Below are 21,519 nucleotides of genomic sequence, written 5' to 3'. Positions count from 1 at the left end.
TTCCCATTAAATGAACTTTCATATCAGTCTTAAATAATTTTCATACTTATTTCTGGTCATTGATTAATTAATCCATTAATTATTGCAGAGACACTTACACGTTATTCCGAGTTTCTTCGCTATAAGATCAGCAAGATCTTTGCAATAACCCTCGTAGCTATCGTTGCCCACAAGCGGTTCGCCCGTGTCTGACTTTTTCTTCATGATGTACGGCTCTTCCTGCAATGTGGAACGAGGACACTCATTAATTTCGTTTTCTTCGATTCCGTCCGCCATGAATACGCGTTTTCATCGCGCTAAACGTCACGGTAATTTGTGGAGCAATTTCTTACCACGATTGTGGTGACAATGTAGGTCTTGTTCTTCTCGATCTCCGTGTGCGGTCGCAGACGAATGTATTTTGCTGCGATCGCTTGAAATCCTGCTTCGTCCGTCCATTCTGCAACCTTGAATTATTAAAGGACGGATACGAATTATTATTGCTTATTACTTAGAAGTATTTAATTTTGGAATTTTTTATGTACTCTTTCAAATAGACTGTGAATTTAAACAAAACCGTAATTGTGGCGAATCTTCTGAATTTAAAAATGACTTATTTTGTAAATGAATTGACTTTTTTCAATTATATAGAAGTATAATACTGCATATATTACATTTATTTAATTATCTTGAGTTATTTAAGTGACAAGTTTGAGGCAAATATGTAATATAAAAGTATTATTTTATACCTTTGCAAATAAGATGTAAGTTAAAAGTGAAAGTAATTTCTTATGATAAAAGGATACTCATAGTTGAAATGTTTACATTTATAATAAATTTATAAATAATGTCTTATAAATAATCTTTAATATTCATATATCCATTTGTGTTTCACATATTTGAAGTCAATTTGTGATTTCACATTTATGTTATACAAAAGTTCTGTTCTTTTTATTTTTATTTAATTATAGATTGATTACATAATGTTGACTTAGATCTGAAAACCACCAATACGTTAATGCTGTGTATAACAAAATTAGAATAATGAATGAGTATCATATGTTGCTTGCAAGACCTAACTTTAACCTTCATTGAAAATTAAATATTTCTTTCTTTCTCTGAATGTCAATATAAAAAATGATAACAACTGAAATATCTCGGTTGCTGAGCAAACCAGAAATTAAAATGGTTCATAATCTTTCGAGCGTAATTTATATTGTTCCAACATTTTCGACTTTAGAACTTCGATTCTTCATAGTGACTAACACATATTGATTTAAAAATTATATACAGAAGATATAGAAAGATTAAACAAGAGAAAACATAGCATGAGAGAGTAAACATTGTAAATATTCAATAGCATTCTACATGACATGAAAAAATTATTGTTAAAAATGATTGTGAATTTCCCAGTGGCGCAGTTTATTTTCGTGTCAGTTGTAAAATTGTAAAAACGACAGATAAACATTTTGGAAAGAAAAATAGAAATTTGAAGAGGAATAAATGTGTGGCGAACTAGTGCGTGAAAATATTTACTTTGACCATGGCACTGTTGACCGTCATCTCGACGACGTGAAGAGTGTAATTGTGTCGGCGACCATCATCGTTAAAACGGATCTCCCCCGTCAGTCCCTCGATTTCAACCTGATAATAAAATATAAACAAATATTTAATCAGTACAACAATCATTTCAAATGCCGTGACGTGTGACTGTCCAAAGTTGGATTCTTGTATAAAGGAATGTGTTCCTTCAGTAGTTTTATGATTTATTAGACAACTTCGAATCAATTTTGCTTTAAATGGACTCTTTTAGTTAGAAGTTAGAAGTTTGTTGGAAAAATTGAATTGCAGGTAAAAGGTCTCCTAACAATAAGTTATAAATTTTTATTTCTGAAACTAAACGTTGTATGAATAAACCCTAAAAATAAAAAAGTATCGTTTTGTAATTCTCTATAAGGTGATATTTTGTTTTAAATTCGTTTGTTCGACTGTTGTTCTTTTTTTCTTTAAAACAACAGCAACAGTGTCAGACCAGTCTCGGCGAGATAGGAGAGTTCAGGAAAAAGTTCTTTTAAGTTTTCAATTTTTATTTTTAAAACTAAACGTTCTATGAATAAATTGTAAATAAAAAATGTTTCCGTTTTATCATTCTCTATAAGCTGATATTTTTTTTAAATTCACACCTCTACGTCTCTTAGAATTTTCAGCAAAAACCGTCCCGCAGTTAAAGAGTTAAATATAAACAGAATCTGTAACATGAACATATGGGATGTCCTAATATTTCTCTCCTACGTGTTATCCTAAACTCGAACAAACCAACAAAAATTTGGAAAATTACAAGGTTACCTGTCACCTTTTTCAGACTTCCTTTCGTTACCTGGACGCATTTCCCTATTGAAAAGAATTTGCTTCTCCCCGTTGCTAACGATTTCCCTGCTCTTGGCAGGTCCCCGCGTTTGATTTTGTCGCGCAACAAGCCGTCGAAGAGTGGAAAAGTGGAGTAGGACTTCCGGTGTGACTGTTGCTGTACATATACATACATATGTACATGAACTTGCGAAGGTAGAGAACGATCTGACGTAGACGCAGGAATTCCGTTAGAGTCGGAATAACCGCCAATTACTGTCAGGAGCAGAGAGACGTTGGGAAGGGTCCCTGGCAATTTCGGTTGCCACGGTATTCGAAACGTATTGAGTATTTCGGCGTTTCTTTCTGCGCTTCGCTGACTTTGGGCTGAATCATCCATAGCTTCCTCATCCTCGTAGTAGCAACGAGGTTCGAGTCAATCCGTGAAACAATTATTCCACGTGGAATGAATGCGTAATAAAGGTCTAACTATGGAGCTGTTCGAGACGTCATAGGTCATTTTGAATATTTATTTATTTAATGCTTTTACAATCAGTAAGGTTCAGCATGAGATGTTTTACTATCAAAGTTTAATTTTGAATACAACTAATTTTAAAATATAGGCATTAATATGGGCATGCATGTGGAAATGCATGTGGAAATGCATGTGACTCTTTTAAGAAAAAGGTAATTCACCTTGGAATTTGTTTGGAATGTTTTTTCAAATGTTTAATATGATTTCTACTTTTTAAAGAGGCAGTGCTTATGCTTGATAGTATATGTACATTATAATCAGAGTTTAATTTCGAATACAACTGAGTTTAAAATATGGGCATTACTATTTTTATTTTATTCGATTGAAGACTCTATTTGCCACGATGAAGAAAAATATATGCGAGTCCAAGCATGTGAAAGAATGAAGTGCACCAAATGTTGTTTTGCTAGCTAATCCTAGACTGCGATAATAATTGTACAAATAGTCAGTCTTGTATCGGTACGAAGAATAGAATGCATGTAGATAAAAATCTCACAATTTCATATTTCTGTTCCAATTCTAAGAAAACTTAGGTCATTAAAACCCTACGAATAACGAGTAAAGCCAAAGTATTCTTATTCCACATTCTTTGAAAGTATAACTTTATTATTTGCATAATGCTAATTTCTGCATAGTAACGTTGAACATGTCTACTCACCTTTCTCAGTAGCCTCGAAATTTTTTCTCCAAAGTCGAACTGTGTCACCCAGCCGCCACTATTATTGCAATCCAGCGACCGTGTGCCATTCGTAATCTGACTGCTACCAGGGACTCCAGTTCGTCTCACGTTGCTTCTGTCCGGCTTTTTCCTCAGAAACTTGTTGAACGCCTCAACGAGAACAAATACGGCGTCGTACATCAGCGCCGCTTGTGCCTAATGCGAGGAAGATTGCTGGATAAATATTCGAATCGCCACCGTGATGATATTCGTTTCAACGTGACACAAAAAAACTGGACGTGAAGCGTGCTCGTCGTGTTTTTCAGTGTCCAACGATGCGTGAGATTCGTATTCAATTATTTCACCAATTTATCTTCATTTGGGAACTTTGGGTTTCAAACGAAATGGTCCAAGTTCATCAGCGACGTTACGATAATATTAAATTTTGTAACTTTAAGTGTCCGTAGAATAGAATTGTATTGACCTTATTTTATGTTCAACGGTAAATTTTTTAAAGATTTGTCTTTGAATATTTATGTAATTTTTTTGTAATCATACGGGACTGTGGTCAGAGATGCTACTCAGAATTCGTGGAATTTTAAAGTAAATGTAGTCGAGTCTCGATAATGTTCTCAGATGAGGCAATTATAAAGTAGGATTAAAAGGATGTGAATGTTATTTTTACTTAAGATACTTACGACATTCAATATACAGTTATTTTAAAATTAATATAAAGTAATAAACGAAGATATTTGAATTATTCTTGGGGTTTCAGACTTTTCTATAAAAGTTTGGTATTAATATTTATAACTCGATGATTATAAATAAGAATAGAGACTATTCTTATGCTACTTACTAATAATGAATCAAGACTTAAGATCTATAATGGGATAATTTATAATGAAAGTAAGAATTGCTGCTCTGTTACTAACTAAATGTAGTCTCAATAAGCTATTCATTCAAATGACATTTGTATAGAAATTTTCAATTCAAGTTTTATTTTTAATTTAATGATTTTGAACGAAAATAAGTATTCGTTCACTATTATTCGATCAAATAAAAGACCGAGTAATTCATAATCAGTTCATCAGATTTAAATCAGAGATTTAACTATCAATGAATTTGTCCACCTCCCAGACCAGGCTTTACTCTAATTCGATGATTATAGTCTGTTCTTAGAATCATTTCTATCGCTTGACTAAAACTGTTAAATTCATCTTCGATTATCACATCGACAAACTCTACTACTTATTAACCAGTGGAAAATGATGTTCTCACTACTCGCGAAACCGTTAATACCAAAAATTCCACCTGGAGCGATCCCAGTACGATTGAACAAAGTGATCGATTGATCAGGAAGTAACGCGGAACCGAATTAATTGCAGAGCGGAATGCGCGGTGTCACTAATCGAATCGAGTTCTCGAGCGTCAAGGACCGCTTCATCGAGGTTGCATAAGCTGCGAAGCGTATCGAAGTTCGTATCGGCGCGGGGGAGGAGAGAAAGAGGTACATGCAATAGTTGGCCACGTTTAAAAAATTTAAACCCAGAAATAAGTATATCTATGCCATATACTATATACATAAATGTACCACCATTCATCATGAATACTTCAAAGACCTTCGCCATCTAAATCAAGAAATATAATTATATCCACAGAACTTATTGTTAAATACATTTTCTTATATTTTCCACTGTTTCCTCCAAAATTAAATTTATTCTTTGTTTTATCACAATACATTACAATAAAATAAACCAGTCAGTTTTTTCTTACTATAATTATATTTCATTTAGGGAAAATAAAATTCATTAACTAATACCAAAAATAAAATTCTTTTCAACTAACACGGATAACTATTATTCCATATTACATGAAATAAGAACAATGAAGAATATAAAATAATCAATTACAATTTACCAATATTTTTTAACCCATTCATATGGAAATCATTAAATATTCAGCATACTATAAAATGGGCATGCCCTACTTTCAAAATCAATTACTCAATCTCCTTTCGTTAAGATGCCCAGATAAGGGAAGAATGTAAGAAACGATGCCTTAATGAACGAATTATTTTGGACATTTATTTTCGAGTGGACAGTTGTGGATTCCTTGTTTGCGCACCTGATACTCGTACATCGTGAGGTCGTTCGCAATCGTCCTAACAAGTGAAATAATGCGGCGTACGAGGCAGAGCACAGTTGGGGACGAAAACGAAGCGAAGTTTCCCTGACGACGCTTCCGGGCAGCGCGGTTAAGCTGACTCGAGCGACGAAACCGAGCAAACTATTTATCGCAGCTACGGGACGTACGCAGATTCACGAGGACCAGGAGTACGTCGGGCACGTGGCCAAAGTTGGCGAACCGTGAGCGGAAATTGTCTGAGGATCGATCACGATAATTGGTGCACCCGTCGCGCAGTTTGGTCTGTCTACCTACTCGGTGATTCTCATTGTCTGAATCGAATTGGGCACTGGTATTGTCACACGGACGTCGTTTGCGACGGTGTCAAAGATCAATTACTTTAATACGTTTGCAGAGATCCATTAACGCCAACATTTTAATCAGTGGGGGACAAGAATTTTGCAAATGAGGTGCAAATGATAATTAAGTGGAAACGAGCATGATGCAATACTTTTTGAGGTTTTAGACAATTTTTTCAGAGATCAAGATTTTCATTCACGCCATTGTCATAATTAGTGGAGCACACAGAAATTTGATAAGGAGAGTGTAAGTGTAAATTAAGAAGGAGCGATTACGTCACAATACTTCTTCATAAATCTACAGAATTTCATTTGAGAAGATTTAGAACGAATGCATGTGACTCTTTTAAGTAAAAATTAATTCCCCTTGGGATTTATTTGAATAATAACTTCTGATAATAACTTGTGTTTATTATTAAGACTCGAAATTACTAAACTAAACTACATTTTATGGACGTATATCATATATTCCGTAGGTTTATTTCAGTAATGGAATAGTTTATGATAAAACACATAATATTTCTGTTAAGTTGTACCAAACACAGTAAGTTATTACTAAATCAAACCGAAATACCCATCCCTCTCGATAATCCATGTAACAAAGCAACTGGTATTCCAAAGATTAAGTTCGTATTAAAATTTTCAATTCGGAAAACGAACCTCGACGAATGGGTAGGAACGGCTGTGTTCGAAGTTCGCGAAAGTGGAGCACGGGATTGGCCCTCGAGCTCCCAGTTTAATGCGTCTTCGGGCCGCGTTAGCTTTTCGTAAAGCTCGAATTGCGGATCCCAGTTTCATTTTCTCTTCCTGCCATGACTCTAGACGCCATTCGCGCGCAGTCCTATGCACTTGACCGCGGCAGGTATCCGAAAACAACCCGGAAACCGGAATAGACTGGCGCGCTTAAGACAGAGAATTGGAGCACTGGATGGCGCTCGACGGTTCGCGTGGAGCTCGAGTGGATGCTTCCTTGAAGGGACGTCTACACAGAGTGACGGACGCTAACGGAAGCTAGGGGCATAATATCTCGCCAAAGGGTATCACGGAAAAGGGGAGAGTTCGTCGAAGAACTCGATGGAAATGGGAGACAGTTGTTTGTCGAAGAAAGCAAATGTTCGAAAATGATCAGGTTTGATATTTTAAACGCAATTGCTTTGACTCTTATGAAGTTCTTGTGTAGGAGTTCTATCGTAGATTAAGTTAAAGAGACCAGTAATTGATAACTTGATACATTAACACATTCGCGGTCGCTGACGTATTCGCAAAACTTTGTTCGTTCGATTGATAAATTATTTGTTGCTTCCAGTGACAGAATATGATTCTCATATAATAAACACCTGTGAAGGTTGAGATAAACGCATAAAAAACCATTCTCAAAATAATTTGTGAAAATTGTAAGTACATTTGTGTCTAATTAGAAACATTAACGAAATGAATGAGTAAACGTTGTATCACTGGACTTTCCTTTTTTATGTATGAATGTATTTCTATTTTGATAAATTGATTTTTGTTGAAATGAATTTGCCTCCTATTTAGCTTTTATAGAATATAACTAACAAATACGAAGGAATAAATGGGAAATGTCTTTTTTCTCTCGGAACCAAAGCACTTTTCGAAGGGGTCGAAAAGGGTTAAGAAGGATCATACGTACGGAAATAGATTCACGGCCTGCTCCTTGGAACCCCGCCGGATCGAGACCATGCCAAGCGGTCAGGAAGTCTTTGACGTATGGCCGAGTGGCGTCCACGATGCGAAAACCGGTGATGTTGATGGCCCCGTACTCAATCACCTCGCTCTCCCAACGGTCGTCCATTATCTGATTACATGAAAACAGCGCACTTGTACCGCCACATAAAAGACACGAGGTGTGCGGGTGGGTTGGACGATTCCGTGGATTCGAGTGGTTCTACTTGGACCTCTTTGGAGACAGAAAACTTGAGGTGGTTTATAGGTAGCAGCGTGATTCAGTGTGACAAAGGACTTCGTTTATCTACGATTACTCGATCTTTGAATCGACGGTCGCGAATCACAGTTCTTTAAATTTTTATAAATGAGTTCTGGTTTAAGTTGTCTGCTGTAGCGAGACGAAGGAGTAAATCCTTTAAAATCCTAAAAGTTAGAAGAAAAGTAAGGGTGAAATGCTAATAATTATGGTATGATTGTGTTTGAAGCGATGAAATGGGGCTTGGTAAGGGTGTCTGCACTTTCAATTGCAAGATGACCATTTAAAGTGGATACTTGGTTTTAGAGAGTGTTATTTTCATTTTTTGATACACGTGAGTTTGGTTTGTTCCAAATGTAATAGAATTGTATAATGGAATATAAAATATACAAATTATTGTAGTATAGAATGATATAAATAAATTTTTCCTGTTAAGTATGTCGAAAAATACTTGTGTAATTTAATAATTAGTTGCACGTCGAATCCATACAATTTTTAAAGAAAATCATGTCTATGTATCTTTTTCTTACCATTTCTATTATCACCGTTTATGTTATTTTACTTGAGTTACAGTGTAATTAGTTTCAAAATAATAGCTACTCCGTTAAATAAAATTTTCCACATCCTCTCATGAAATAAAAACATTTATACATTAATATTCTTACAAATCAAAATTGAAAGCTTCCAGAATTTCAAAATGATTGACTACGCGAAGAAAAGAGACATATTACACTTTGTTGTAGAAAATTTCATGGATAACGATTTTTCAAACTGAATTTAATTATTTATAAATTGTATAAGAAATACTGATTTTCTACATTTGTTAACAAATACATAAATATATCCACAGAACGATGATTGTTTGATATTTTACAAATTATTTGCAATGACTTGATAAAAGTGTATGCATAAAATCAGCATAATGAAGTTATTTGTATAATGTCCCTTGTACTTCATTCTAAAGTAATTGCACTAGTAAACGATTCGAAAACGGTGCGTTAAAGGACATTTCTCGTAGAGAATACAGAGAATTCTCCTTTGTACATGACGTCTTCAAGAACGCATTTCTGGTCCCCGACACTCGTCTAAAACCGCTAAATATAAGCTGTCTTGTCGGATGTGATCTGAAGCACGTGCGAGCTCGAACATTTCGCTTGTCTACAGAGTTTTGAGTGAATTCGAGTGTCTGTAATTGTTCTCAAAGTTCCTTTATCTTCGTGAATTTCAGTGTAGAAATTAGATGTATAGAAGGATTGGTTAATACGTACCGTTGAGCTAAATCATAGGTACCTTTTCAATGTTTTAATTATTAACACGAGATCAATCTAACAACAAATATTTCGAATAACTGAGCAATCGAAAGTATAGATAATACTACGAACATTTCGGATAATTAGGTACAATTGATACCATATTTGACGATTTTTATGAAATTTATGAAGGTACAATAATGCAGTCATATGTGCATGTTTACGTTTTGATTAAAATGGATAACGTTAACTTTCGTTTACCTTGATATCCAACAAAAAATTAAAGGTGAAATATGTTATGTAGTACAATTTATGCAAATCTTTCTCATTACTGGTACCGCGATCACTTGCAATATTCAAGTTTCAGAAAGTTATTTACTCCATCAGTACTCACCAATCCACTCAACAAGTAGTGATACGTTCTTTTCCCAAGTGCAACGTCTCTCACGTGACTCACTACGATATCCTTCGCCATATCTGTTGGACAGTCGAGCACCACGTATTTGTTGCTCCATCTGTGAAGAATATAAAGTGACTATTATTGTCAATCATTACTGAGGAGATCGTGTTTCTGAATAAATTCAATGTTCTGACTATTCAAGAGACTGACAGAACGTTCCTATAGCATTTAGGACTCGTGTCGTTAAGTATACTGTGTAAATTAATTTTTTCTACATGTTTACATTCACCAAATGTTATATTAAGAAGCTGTCAATATCAAATAGACATAATAAAAAAGACTAACAACTTATTCAAACAAACCGTCACACATATCAAGCACCCTTTTCTAACACCCTACACGACCTTCCTAGACATAAAGCTCCGACATTAATTAGAATATTTGTTGACTCGAAAAGTATGCTTCTTTCCTGAAAATGTCAAACTTATCGAAAATGCCACAGGACATCTTTTACAGGATGTTTACATCAAATTTGCATCAAAATTTGCGCGCGAAACCTCGAAAAACTCACGATACAAACAGGAATAATTCGAGAAGTAGGATCTCGAGATATAGAAAACATATTAGGTTGTCTCAAAAGTTTCTTCCATTTCCTTAAACAGTAATACATACACAACATTTTATGTATAATGCTACATTATTGAATTGCGTACAATTCATTTTGCTTCATTACAGTTACAACAATAATATCTAAGAAATGAGGTTGTCTAATTGTATAAACACTGCCACACAAAATAACTGAATGCAAGTCACGGAAGAAACTTTTGGGGCAACCTAATATTATAATCGTCTATAAATTCACTGTTACAATGACAAAGTCGCGTTCCGACGAACCGTCGCTCGTCGAAGGAAATTCGCAATACTTGCGTTTTGTTTTTGGTAACTACAATGTTCATTCGATTTGAACTCATTGTCGGTGCTGGTTGTTGATTACCCAGGTCGTGCAAATGCGTAGCCAGCGGTAAATTGTGACCGAGATACGCGGCGACCACTCGTATCCCCACAAAAGCGTGATCCGTCAGACTCTACCAATGCGGACAGAGTTCACTGCCCCAAAAGTAATAGCCTATACCCAGGATGGGGAATCTGCGGTCCACAGGCCGTATGCGGCCTTTTGAGTCGTTCGTTCCGACCTTTTCCGATATTTTGTCTATTATTGCCGGTGGACAAAATTAATTAGGCAAATAGCACGGTAGTATGTTTCAAATATAATCAAAGCGTACCGTTGGTTTAAAGTAATTTTGTTTAAACATTACATCGAATTTAAATTTTATTTATATATTTATTTATTATAATTTCATTATATAAATATAGTATATATTTTATTATATAATTTGTATATCATTTTCAAATTTATCATATGTATATTTATATATTTAGTAAATAATTACGTATATATTATTTCATATATTTGTTGTATTTATGTATTTATTTAAAGTAATACGAATGGGGTTGTTACGATTTATATTAAATATGTTTACATAAATTTGATACAACATTTGACAATTATTTCTTAAATTTGACATAAATTAACTGTGACTCTGTACATTGGTCTTTATTTTGACACATATGTTTCTGAATGCATAATTTAATAAATCTTATACTAATTATTTGTCATAAATCTGAGACACCATTTGAGAATTATTTCTTAAATTTGATACAACATGCATTGAATTGATCGTGACTCTACATTTAACGGAAATGATTTCGTTCTGTTGTCGATGAAAGTCCTTCCCGAATTCTAAAGGTTGTGTTGAATGAATCACTCTCAGACTCACCGATTCAGCTCCTCCAAGCTGCGCAGGAAATCAATCGCCTCGGACATGTTTTGTATTCGTTTGACGGTTTCCACCTGAAACGACTCGTTCCCCGGTTTCAAGCCTTGATAGATCTGCTGTAGCCTGAGCAGTCCTGGAACAAGGGAGAAATTTATTGTCAGCGGGAGCCACCGTTTCGCGTGAATACGAAAATTCTCGACGGTCGTTAACGCGTTCACGCGATTCGCCACTCATCAATGTACAGTGTGTCCAAGCAGTCGTAGTACAACTAAGAGATGCGTGATTTTGCTTAAAAATAAAGGAAAAATAAAATAGAAATTTGTATATGCGATTTATAATCATCAAGAAAAACGACTGTCAAGTATGACTGCACTTTATTAGATAATTATAAGTTGCAAGTATGACGCTGTATGCTGCAATATGGGCAGTGTTTTGAATATTATATTTTTTCTAGTCAAGTTAAAAATGTTTATCTTAATCTGACTTGAAAAACCTTTGAAATTTGGTTAAAATGAAAACAGTACGTAATTTTGAAAAGGATCAGAAATTTGAAATAAAAGATTCTTTTTCATTTTGATCTCGTTTAAGAAATTCCTTCATTTTTAATTTTATGAAGCTTCTCTCAAACAAACACATTTTTGTTCTTTAATATCTTTGAATTCACTTTCAATCAACTCAACTTCTTCTTTAATTTCAAAAATTTATTTAGAATAAAATTATCTCGAACTAACTAGAATTCGAGTAATGAAATTACTGTTCATTTGTTTCATATTATTTCATTAATTCTAATTCTTTTTTAAATTTCTAAATTCTTTGTTCATTATTTAAAAAAAAAGTTATTCCGACAGTTTAAAACCAAGTATCTCGAATATATTTCGTCCAATTCTTATTACTTCTCTAACCAAGTTAAATCAATGAAACGAATTTAATTAAACAAAAGTTAAATTTAAGGGTCGGATTAAAATAAATGAAAATGAATTTAATTTCTGCTAATGAAACATAATCTCTTTGATTATATGTATTACAATTCCTGGGACACCGTGCGTAAAGCAGTGAATTTTCATAATGAATTATGAGCCATATTCGTACAATTCAATTTGCAAGGTATTCCTTATTAAATACCCGTCATTCCTCTTCTATAATTAATTCTGCTGCACGTAATCTGTACACAACGCATGTCTTTGATGTGAGTACAATATTCTGCCAGTTAAAGCTCATAATACATTATTACTCCAACAAACAACTAATTATTCACAAATAACGTATCATCGCGTATACTGCGTATTCTGCATATTTTAATACAATTTGCAAAATATTCTTCTCGGTAACGAAAGCTGTTACAACAAATTTTAATTGTATATTTTCAAGTTTCGATTTAGCAGGACGATGTATCATCTTCGTAGATGTACTGAGAATACTTGAACACCGCGTATTGAAATTATAGCCTGCATATCTTTCGAAACCCGACCATGTACAATTGCGCATCACATCGGCCACAATTCATTGGCACACTGTTTGGTCTGCGGTTCACAATGGGACCGAAACATTTTGCGGTGAACGTAGTAAAATTATTTTTGATCTTGCAATTGTATTATCTGAACCTTTTCAATATATTTTTCGTCCAGAAAACTTCCAATTGAGTTGAGGTATATATAGCTAGAAGCTGAAATATGTAATTCTGGAAGGAATACGAGTAGTATTCGTTAGAACTTTTAACATTGCTTTAGTAAAGAATAGGATTCATGTTACAATTACACTAGTTTACAAAATTACAAAAAAATATACATTCAATGCCACAATTTTTTTTCTTATGTATTTTGCCTTACTAAACTCGAAAATCGCAAGAAAATATTTTTCTACGGATAAGTTTCTTTTATATGAATTTTTGAATTTTTTTTCGATTTTTTTCTAACATACCTTCACATTTTAGCCCATATCTTGGGTTAGAAACGTCCGATTGAGTCGCGCAACCGAATTTGCAAGAATTGCTTTTAACATTATTTTCCAATCGGTTCAATAGTTTAAGTGTTACGAGCCAATATATATGAGAAACTTTGATTTTTTCAGCTAAAATAGAACACGAATATTTCTTCCATCGCCATGGAAAAATAGAAATTGTCAAATTATGTCCAGTTTCTTATTGTTTACGTATAGATCGCACTTTTACGAAGAAGACAAGCTTTTGTTGAAGAAAATCTATGGATAAATACCGGTGTTAGGAACAATTGAGTAAAGGTACAAAATCCCAATTTTACTCTGTTTTTGAATTTTTTTCCTATTTGTATAGGAAACATTTATTTAATTAATTTCGATTAGAAATAATTTCAGCCTTTGCTTTGTCTTCTATTATTCGTTGGGTTCGTTTCTCTGATGAGGAACCAAATGTAGTCTCCCAACATTCTTTTATCCGAATATCCTTGTTAGCGCTGCTCAATAGTATAGGGCTTCTGGCTCGGCAAAGTATGATTTATGAGGAAGTTGTTGAAGATTTGGTAATAAATTATGCAAAAATGGGTATGGAATATATATTGTTATTCTATTTGATTTCACAAAATGGAGAAATTTGTACATTTACTTTCAATTTTAATTTCAACAGGCGTAAATATGTCGCTCAAAATTCATTTTTTACAATCTCACTTGGATTTTTTCCCGGAGAATCTTGTCGATATAAGTGACGAACACGGCGAAAGGTTTCACCAAGATATAAAAACTATTGGGCAGCGCTATCAAGGATATTCGGATGAAAGAATGTTGGGAGACTACATTTGGTTCCTCATCAGAGAAACGAACCCAACGAATAATAGAAGACAAAGCAAAGGCTGAAATTATTTCTAATCGAAATTAATTAAATAAATGTTTCCTATACAAATAGGAAAAAAATTCAAAAACAGAGTAAAATTGGGATTTTGTACCTTTACTCAATTGTTCCTAACACCGGCATTTATCCATAGATTTTCTTCAACAAAAGCTTGTTTTCTTCGTAAAAGTGCGATCTATACGTAAACAATAAGAAACTGGACATAATTTGACAATTTCTATTTTTCCATGGCGATGGAAGAAATATTCATGTTCTATTTTAGCTGAAAAAATCAAAGTTTCTCATATATATTGGCTCGTAACACTTAAACTATTGAACCGATTGGAAAATAATGTTAAAAGCAATTCTTGCAAATTCGGTTGCGCGACTCAATCGGACGTTTCTAACTCAAGATATGGGCTAAAATGTGAAGGTATGTTAGAAAAAAATCGAAAAAAAATTCAAAAATTCATATAAAAGAAACTTATCCGTAGAAAAATATTTTCTTGCGATTTTCGAGTTTAGTAAGGCAAAATACATAAGAAAAAAAATTGTGGCATTGAATGTACATTTTGGCTGGAAACTAGTGTTAACACATACATACATAACACACATACATTCTTTTATTATTTTCAGTTGGAGTTATACTTCAAATTTTGAATGTTAATTTTCGTCTACATTATCTTTAGAGTTAATAATGTATATTATGTTTAAATTGGAGAATAAAACACTCGTATTTAAATATTCCAAATGTATAAGCGTTAACCTCGATGGTTTTATAATGTTAATGGATTGAGCTCGCCTTACCAATGACATTTCAAACAATGCGGATGTGCAGTCAAACGCATACGTAAATACATTCGTATAGGTATAAAATAATAAACAATGTAAATAGGTAGATTCCCTTGTTAGCCTCCATAGTCGATAGAATACACTCGAAAAAAAGGCAAATACCTTCATCAAACCCAACAAACCGCTGACACTCTCCACAAAAATGGTTCAGACACCTATACAGGGTGTCCCAAAACTCGGGGAGGAGCCGGAAATGGGGGGTAGCTGAGACGATTCTGAACAACAATTTCCTTTGCAAAAATGTCGGATGGGGCTTCGTTAAGGAGATATTAAGCGAAAACCCCGACCAATCAGAGCACGCGTAGACCGTTGGAGCGGCCGCGGTAGCGTAGGCTACGCGCTGATGGCCGCGCTTGCACGCGAACAAGTGACTCGACGTGCATCGAAGCATCGACCTAGCGCGTAGCCTTCGCTACCGCGGCCGCTCCAACGGTCTACGCGCGCTCTGATTGGTCGGGGTTTTCGCTTAATATCTCCTTAACGAAGCTCCATCCGACATTTTTGCAAAGGAAATTGTTGTTCAGAATCGTCTCAGCTACCCCCCATTTCCGGCTCCTCCCCGAGTTTTGGGGCACCCTGTATATTTTGGTTGCACCCTCTCCAACAGCCTAACCCCGGTGACACCACTGCCGATTTCCAACAACTCTAACCAGATCCTCGCACCTCAACGTCTTCAAAATTCCAATTAATTCGATACTAACACCGTCTCCTATTACGAAGTACATGCCATCAAACGCTTCCCTGTTGGTCGATCAAAATCGCTTCGACCCAGCCGAACAATCGGGGTACCAGCGACGGAAGGATTGACTGATTCGCGACCGCGCCGCCGTGGAAACGTAATGCAAAGGGTAGAAATTGAAAAATCAGGAATAAAAGGACAGCTAGCCAGGATCGCGGCAAAGGGGGGCGCAGGATGGATGCGGGAAAAAGGGGCGTTGGGGAAAAGTCAACAGCGGGAGAGAGCCTGGGTACATTTGGTGCTGTCGTCATGCTTTTTTGCAGCGCCATGCGTGAAACTGATGGCCGGGTTAACGAGCGCCGTGCGCGTGTAAGCCCAGTGGCGCGTTATAAAAGAGCTTGCATTTCAACGAGCGCCGCCACAGCTTTTCGCGAGCATCGCCCTCGCCAGGCGTTTTCTTTCCCGCTGTTTCTTGTGGCAACAACACCCGCTGGAAACTCCACTCGACCGATCCGCGAACCCCCTCGTCGACCAATCGTTTAAACCACATTCGGACCAAACTGTGTTCAGTATTGATTTGTATAAAATCACCTCGCCGGTAGTTGATGGTTCCGCTTTTTACAAGTGCGCACGGGCTGCAAATCGGAACGTCGCGTAAATTCGAAGAATTTTATTTTTATCAGGATCGGAAACGCGATTCAGGGGGCGCGATACTTTAATGGGAAAACCAAAGGAGAAGTACTTGAGAAGTAGTTTATAGAGAAATTATGCGATGAATTGTTTTCTTTCAAACAAAAACTGATCTCATAGTGTCATTAACAGACTGCGAATATTTATGCAAATTCGTATTTTAATATACACGGATGAAGATCAGAAATATAAATTATAGAATGTTTTGTCTTCTAAATCTTGTAACGTGTATTTTATTTTTTGTATTTTATTATCTTTTTCTATATTTACACTTGTTATAAATGCACAAATAGACTAGACAGCTATGTCCTAACATAGTAATAATTCTTGAACTGTATATCTTTCGATAAATCTTCGACAACAAATTTTCCTTTAAAATTTATATTGTCTTGCCTCCTTAACGTAGGAAACTGAACAAAAATTTTCACTATAAAGACTAGTACAAATAAAATGTTATTTTAAAAGATCTTTAAGTTTTTTAAATTGTTGTTTTTAGACATTAATTTCTCATGTTATCGTAATCATGGTAATCACTTGAACCGTATCGACTTTCATGGTGAATTGTAATTATGTGCTCCACATTCATTTAATCAAATATAATTCATGTCACCTGTGTTAATAGTGAAAAGCAAAATCTTAATGTCCCTTTTCGAAAATTTTTTCTCCAAGGGTACGTGTCAGTTCCTAAGTATACTATGTTTAAAAGAGTACTCCCTGACCAGTCCAATGAATTCTCAGATTTCAATTGCGAAAGAGTCCCATGGGGAGCATATCTCCCCTTAACTCCCTAGAAATACGGCAGAACGTTGACCGTGACATCATATCGACGTTTCCTGCCACGAAACATTCGCTCGGTGTCTGAAATTGGTCGAAAACCGTGAAACTCGAGCGCGTATCGCTGCGTGGACATCGTCGGCTTAGCTGCTCGTGTCAACAGAGCCTGTGAACGTTCAGAATTTACGTCGCTCGACTTTCCCTGTCCCGCGGTTGACGTCCGTGCTGACAACGCGCCGCTAATTAACCGGTTCGTAATCATTGCCACGATCGATCCTGGTTTCAGGACGCGTCGACTGTCACCGACGTACGCAGAATGCCCGTCGGTCTTCCACATCGTCGATTATTTTTGTAAATAAACCATTCACTATAGCAGTGGTGTATGAGTCCTTGTCTCTTAATGGAATTCTTTAGTTGAGAACATTCAAGAATACATTTCTTCGAGGCATTTTCATAAAGTGTAGACCTTCAATAATATATCTGCTAGAACATTTTGCTAAATTAGGAATATTAACGAGTATAGGAATGTTCACAGAGAAAAATTTTATTTTCTCAAAGTGTAGACATGTAATAGTATGTCTGCAAAAGGATTTTCTTGAATTAGTATCTGGTATGAACAATTTTGAGGGGTTATTCTAGTATAATAAATATGCATATACATATGTATTTTTAAAACATTAATCCATATGTGTGCAATACCTAGCAAAAAAATTCCTTACAAATTCGAAAAGGAAGTTTCCGAAAGAATATTTATAAATTTTAAAGATAAATGATATATACATATGCAAACTTGAAATATGAATAAATATGTGTGCAATGCCCCATGAAAAAGTTCTCTATGAATTTAATGAAACATTTGATAGAATACCTGAAAAGTAACTTTCTAGATTAGAATACCTTATTAAGCATTTTTTATCTAACATCAAATATTTGTACACTATCATCTACAACATGAAATACCAAATTATATAACATCGAAGTCACAGTAGACTATAAAACTCCAACAATTTTTATTCGGCATTTTTAACATGAAAAAGTTAATAGAGCTAAATAATTCATGCACCAGTGATATTGCAATCACTTCCTAAAATTCCAAAAATGTTTTCACGTTACTAGCGAGGCAACGCTGCTTAACAATGGGAATCGTGATACGACCCACAATCAGGAAAATGGTTCGGAACACCCAATTGAGATTTATCCGTTCGCAGTCTAGTGTATCCATAACCTAAAGCGCAGTCTCAGTTACTTTACAGCTACATCAGAGCATCTATTCCCTTGCATGGAAACTGTATATGCGCTTGTGTGCCATTCATTTGGGAAAACGTCAGTCGAGAGTCAACCGTGAAAGAGCACACGAAAGTTTACCTGCGGGACACGGTCGTGAAATTTGTAAGAGTTTCTGACTATTCTCCTGACTATATATCCCTGCTTGCTCTTAATTTCTCACCATTTCTAATGTCCTTTACAAATGGAAGCATTCGTCACTCGTCAAAATGGGACGAGTTTCAAGGTTTTGTGAAATTCAAGCTATTTCCTCGTGGTCGAGATATTTGCCACTGAGGAATTAAATAAGTCCATTTGCATAATCCGTACTTGTATGATTTAAACGATACGTTGCGCATACTGTCGCACAGTGCGGACAAATAGCAAAATTGTGGACAAAAATCAAAATTTCATTACTAATATAAATATATTGCTATTTATTCACAAAAAAAATTTAAATTAACCATAAAAATTAATAAATACACAACAAAATTATTAAATTTAACAAAAAATTAACAAACCCTGATTTTGATGAAACTTTGTATACTTATTTATTGGACCTTCTTATGAATTACACCATCCTCAGTACGTGCGACTTTTGCGTTTTGAGGGAGAAATTAACCCTTTTATCCGAGCCGCCCCTTTTACTTTTTCTCGGAAACGATTAGAAATTTCAAAAAATTCTCAAGCAAACATTACACTGTTTTTAAAGGCTTATAAAGCAATACCAACAAGTTTTTAAAAAAAACAAAAATTTTTTTTAAATTACCCCACCCCCTCGAAATTTTTGAAAATTTTGATTTATTTCAGAATCAGTAAAAGCGTTTTTTTATTCTGAATCCAACGGTATGTATGAGTTTATGATTATCATACAGGAAAATGATGTAATATTGTAAAATTGTCCCTTTAGTAATCCATACTTCGTATTCTTCAGGAATTTTTTTCTCATAAATAATAGAAGTTGCTCCTATATGTGATTTAACAAAATATGCTTCGTTTTGACCAAGGATGTGAGAAATAATTTTTATACAAATCCATAAATCAATTGAATCAGAATTTTTAACTTCCAACTGCGATCCTACACCAACAGTGCGGTCCCTTATTAAAAATGATGTAAAACCAAACGTTGCAAGTGTTTGCAAAAAAAAACTTATAAGTTTTTTAAAATATAACAAATAATGTATCTAAATATGTTGAGAACACAGGATATATTTTGCCGTTTTGTCTGTATGTTTGTTTAAAGATAAAGATTGCATTATAGATACGAATGATTGATACATGATTATTTATAACAATTTCCACGCTGACACACATTTTCTACGATAAAAATCTGCCTCACCTTGTGATAAATATATACAAATATTGAATTTTGCCCACTTGTTCCGCACTGTGTGTCGTGCCAAATGTAAAATGAATTGTATCTGGATACTTTTCCTTGAATTCCTAGCAAGACACATGCAATAAGCGTTAAATTCAAGTTCAAATATTTTGAAGAGTGTTTAGTCTGTAAGCTCGACTATTGTACTTAAGAAATTAAAAAGTACCACTGATCAAAACGTTGATATAAAATATACAATTGAGATGTTACTGGACTGCAGACGTTCATGCAAATTCATATTTTACTAGTCACAGATAGAGGTCAGAGAAAGAAAAGTATGTTTTGTCGTGTAAATGTCGTTGTTATAAATACACATACATATATATGCAGTCTAGATATTATCATTAAACATAAACCATAACGTACAAACCTTGTTAGACTTTCTCATCACAACAACTTCTCCTCTTAATTAAGCAAGAAAATCTTCTACAGAATTGCTCCAACCACTTTGAAGCATGTTTGTTTGCAATTCTGATTTCTAAATTATAATTTCCTCCGCGAAGTGGACCAACAAGCACGGTCGAAAACGTTTAAACGCAATGCGCATGACGCAGCCCTGCTTAGCACGCACCGAGAAATTAAATTCTCTATTATTTGGCAAAACTGTTTTCTCTCGTTCGTGATCGACGCTGCGTTCCAGACGACACTTTCTATTTTCTTGATATAAGTAACGCATTATAGTAATAAAAGCACGCGTTTGTCAGCCGGTTGGGACTGCTCGAACGAGCGACGTCGCAACAATAGACAAATTAGTTAAAGGAAGTAGTTTCCGCGGAATTTCATTTCGTAGCAGCCGCCTTTGAAATCCTGCCCCTTCCTTTCAATTTGAAAATACTCGCCGGATCTTGTTCGAATACACGCATACCCGAACACCCGGACTTCCTTTTTGCTCTTGTTCGAAGTTATTTCTTTAAAGTGAAGTCACCCCTTTGCTGCACCATCTCAAGGTGAATTTGCCCCCCTGTTCTTTCGAACGGTCGTTCGATTTCAATTACCGGATTGGTATGATGAAAACGGTCGTCTTGAACTTCCGATACACGACTCCTCCAGCGCGTCCCCCTTCCCAACCCCCTCAGGTGTTGATGAACGCAGTTTGCGAAACAGCGTCTGGAAAATTGCGCGCGATTGATCAGATGAGAGTACAAAGGGGCGGAAACTGGTGGAAAATATCTCGAGGATAACAGTCCGTTAATGGGACTTTTAATTTGATTAGGTTCGTACAATGGTTACTCTCGTTATTAGATGCAGAGAAAAGATGCTCCATTTTCTGGTTAAGGAAAGCTTTTGTACTTCTTTGGTTGGGAATTATGTTGCCTATGTTATTTGACGTTCAACAACGCCAATAGCCTAGTAGTTAGTTTACATTGATTTCAATGATAGATTACGGACATTGATGCCAATAACATTGACTTCCTTATTGTATATATTGTATGTTGATATCACTAACATTCACATTCTATTCCAAGATATTATAATATTAATATTATTATTATATTCGACATCAACCATATCAACACCTTGACAGAAGGTGCTTTTAGACCAATGTCATTCGCTACCTTTTATATAAATACAATCAATATCCTGTCTATATGTTCTGAAATACTGACATCACTCATATGCATGATACATCGTCTGAGATCAAATTGATCAACGTT

The 21,519-nt window shown here is 35.2% G+C and overlaps 1 protein-coding gene across 3 annotated transcripts in view; it reads right to left on the bottom strand.

The window, feature by feature from the left end:
• The window catches only part of LOC128872653 (glutamate receptor 1), a 648,027-nt gene that overhangs the window by 29,470 nt on the left and 597,038 nt on the right, over positions 1-21,519 (bottom strand). For all 3 annotated transcript variants that reach the window (XM_054115547.1, XM_054115546.1, XM_054115548.1), the window contains 7 exons: positions 11,432-11,564; positions 9,588-9,708; positions 7,653-7,817; positions 3,519-3,734; positions 1,516-1,623; positions 333-446; positions 99-219 (listed from right to left, as the gene is read on the bottom strand). In XM_054115547.1, the coding sequence (XP_053971522.1) occupies positions 99-219; positions 333-446; positions 1,516-1,623; positions 3,519-3,734; positions 7,653-7,817; positions 9,588-9,708; positions 11,432-11,564 (978 nt within the window). The remainder of the gene's footprint in view (positions 1-98; positions 220-332; positions 447-1,515; positions 1,624-3,518; positions 3,735-7,652; positions 7,818-9,587; positions 9,709-11,431; positions 11,565-21,519) is intronic.

The sequence above is a fragment of the Hylaeus volcanicus genome, chromosome 2, assembly GCF_026283585.1.
Source record: "Hylaeus volcanicus isolate JK05 chromosome 2, UHH_iyHylVolc1.0_haploid, whole genome shotgun sequence".
NCBI classification, from domain to species: domain Eukaryota; kingdom Metazoa; phylum Arthropoda; class Insecta; order Hymenoptera; family Colletidae; genus Hylaeus; species Hylaeus volcanicus.
The sequence above is the reverse complement of the archived record's forward strand: the minus strand, read 5'-3'. Positions and strand labels throughout refer to the sequence as shown.